Here is a 2,849-nt window from a genome sequence, read left to right as displayed (position 1 = left end):
GATGACATACTTGCTCTCGGGGTCAAGATCGACGAGCGTGCTGAGGTCGCCGAAGTCCTTCGGGGGCTGCTTGTCGGTCGGTTTGAAGCCCTTGTGGTAGTCCTCGATGATCGCGTCGAAGAGAGGGGCAAACAAGGTGTACGACTCCGCGTCAGGCGCATACACACCGACGCCGGAGTCCAGGTTCTTCACACCCGACTGGATAACGTCCAACAGCGTTGCTCCCATCTTCGTCTTCTTCGTCTTGACCTTTTCGAACACTTCCTTCGTCAGGTGCTTCTTAAGGAGCGAGTGGCACTCCGCGGCGCCTTGCAGCTTGGCGAATGCCTCCTCAAGTTTCTTGACAACATCGGGAGAAGCCATTGCGTACCTGTATATGTTTGTGCGGCCGGTTATTTGCTGTTGTGGTGAATTTGCTTGTTTTGCTAGCGGAAACTACCAGGATAACACGAGGTAGAGACATGGAGAGAGATTAAACAAAAGAAAAAAGGGCTGGGGTGGGGGGTGCCACACCCACAGCAAATATATATATATATATATAAACCATAGCAATGGCCCAGAATCACGTCAGTATAGCTGTAACCTTTGCGCTATTTCCCTGCACTCATCCTTCTTCACGGCGGCATCTCCCACCTGGTCGACGGTTCGAAGAAACCGGGCGTGTGTGTTTACACTTGCTGTGTGGCGTCGGACACAGCAGCTGCAATAGTGGGGGCTTCTTCGGGCTGACTCTTAACCACTGGGTATACCGTGCGCACGAAACTGAGACAGCGGTATTGACAACCAAATGCGTGACAGTCGTTTGGCGATAGCATGTACGCCGATATCTCATCCAGCGCACGGCGCTTGTACCCCTGTGAGACGTACGGCGGGTCCATCGGCATTTGAATTCGGTTCGCGGCGACCACGCGCTGCAGTGCGTCGTTGTACGTCCAGTACGTCGTCGGCCCTGGCGTGACGCCAAATGTGAGCAGCGGGAACGCGAAGGAACCCATCGCCGGTGAGTCCACCGGGCCCAGCAGCAGCGCCTCCCGCGTGGAGTAGAAGCCACGCTGGTCACACAACCAGTCACGATCGACGTGCGGCTCCACCAACGCAACACACGGACGGTATTTGCGCAGAGCATCCCCAACACTAATGGTTTCACATGGAAACACCGTGCTGAAACCGTCGGCAATGGCGCCATTCTTTGTCAACTCCGACAAGAATCCATCGTGTGCGAGCAAGTGCTTCTGCCGCCGAGCACGTCTCGCAGCGTACGCGGGCGGCTGAACCGGGATCACCGGGAACGGTAGGAGTTCGCTGCTGTTTAACAGCCACGCCAACCTTCCGTTTCCAAAGAAAGATACTACTGGTGTCTCGGTAGAGAACGTGCATGAGGTGCACTCAGCAACGCCACTGCTGCTGCTGCTATTGGTGTGGCCTGTGGCGGAGCGTCGGAACGCCTCCTCCGAAGCGGCGATTTCCTCCACACGACGGCGAAGGTAGAAGGCCAGCGCTTGCACAAACTCCGTTGTGGGAATGAGATCATCGCCGCTGAGCATCGAGATGGCGCGTGTGGGCCCCATGCTGTCGAATTCGGTGTGCAGCACGTTGCGGACCTGCGGGAAGGTTGTAAAGTGCAGCCTTGCGCCGGGCCCCTTGCAGCGCGAGACTGGGAGCATCGCATGCTCCTGTGTCGCCGCGTACGGTGTGAATTCATACCGGCGCCTTTCTCCTCCTTCTGCTGCTGTTGGTTGCGGCGGGGCGTAGGGGCAGAGGTCAAACAACGCCCGCACCTCGGCGTCGTGCATGGTGCGGTCGCGTGCAGTGAACCGCCGCAGCCGCCGCCGCTCACGGTCACCCAGGCGCCGCACGAAGTCACTCAGCGTCGCGCGGCACCACATGGTGTAGTCCGCGGCGAAGTCGCGCTGCAGCTCATGCCGCTTGTCCACCTTGATGTCGCGATAACAGTCGATGACGTCCTCCAGCGGCACGCCGTCGGGGCTAAGAAAGTGGGCGACGCCGGTTGCAGGGAGATAGTCGGACGGCCACTGCGCGATTTGGCTCGGCGGGAATAGACGCCGCACAGCTGCACGGTCTAGGCGACGCGCATGCTGCTGCTGCGCCGCCCGCACGGCTGTGTGGCCAATCATTGTGAGTCCGGACAACCACAGTGCACAGTAAGGGCGCTGATGCGAGCACCCACCCGTTCTTCCTACCGACTGGCTCTGGAGGGGTGCTGCGTGACACAGGCACACCTCATGCAGAAAGAGAAAAAAAAAGCAAAAAGTCCCAGCATTTGACCCTAGCAGAGTGTGACGTTCAACGCACAACAACACCTCCTCCTCCATCCCCCCGCTGTGCCGCCCCGGCAACAGAAGCATATGCTCATCTTCATTTTCATCCTGCGCAGCGACAAAAAGGGTTCAGCAGCCCCAAATAAAGTCTCAAAGCAGTGGGGGGGGGGAAAAAAAAAGAGAAAGCAAGGAGGGTGTAAGATGAATCATGGAGAGCCACATGAGAACAAACCCAAACACAAAGAGACCCACACTGACGCAAGAAGCTAACAATACGATTTACTCATATTGAACCAGAAATACATATGCAACCAAAGAGGGAATGACGAACAACCACAACAGGGAAGCAGAAGCAGAAACAAGAACATTCAACAGCACATGCTAGACTCCCACTCAGAAGGGATAGGAGTGAAGTACATTTCTCCTCCGCTTCTTTCCTATACACCCCACCCCCTCCTACCTTTGGTGTCCTCTCTATCTCTCTCTCTCTCTCCTGTTTTTATGGTTTTCCTCCTCCTGTTACCTCCCCCCCACGCCGGCGCCACCTCCTCTTGTTCCCCACTCCCTCCC

The 2,849-nt window shown here is 56.9% G+C and overlaps 2 protein-coding genes across 2 annotated transcripts; both read right to left on the bottom strand.

Annotated features, from left to right (window-relative positions):
* Window positions 1-363, bottom strand: DQ04_15561010 (putative arginine kinase; the record flags this gene model as incomplete). Its single annotated transcript, XM_009317332.1, has 1 exon — window positions 1-363. A coding segment is annotated over one exon (363 nt), but the record flags the coding sequence as incomplete, so codon positions are not given.
* Window positions 364-668: 305 nt separating this feature from the next.
* DQ04_15561000 (hypothetical protein) lies at window positions 669-2,135 on the bottom strand (the record flags this gene model as incomplete). Its single annotated transcript, XM_009317331.1, has 1 exon — window positions 669-2,135. One exon carries the CDS (start codon window positions 2,133-2,135, stop codon window positions 669-671), a length of 1,467 nt encoding a protein of 488 aa, XP_009315606.1.
* Window positions 2,136-2,849: the final 714 nt, after the last annotated feature.

This window comes from Trypanosoma grayi (assembly GCF_000691245.1).
Source record: "Trypanosoma grayi strain ANR4 Tgr_1556_V1, whole genome shotgun sequence".
Lineage (NCBI taxonomy): Eukaryota > Euglenozoa > Kinetoplastea > Trypanosomatida > Trypanosomatidae > Trypanosoma > Trypanosoma grayi.
Note: the sequence above shows the minus strand (reverse complement) of the source record. Positions and strands in the feature narration are given on the sequence as shown.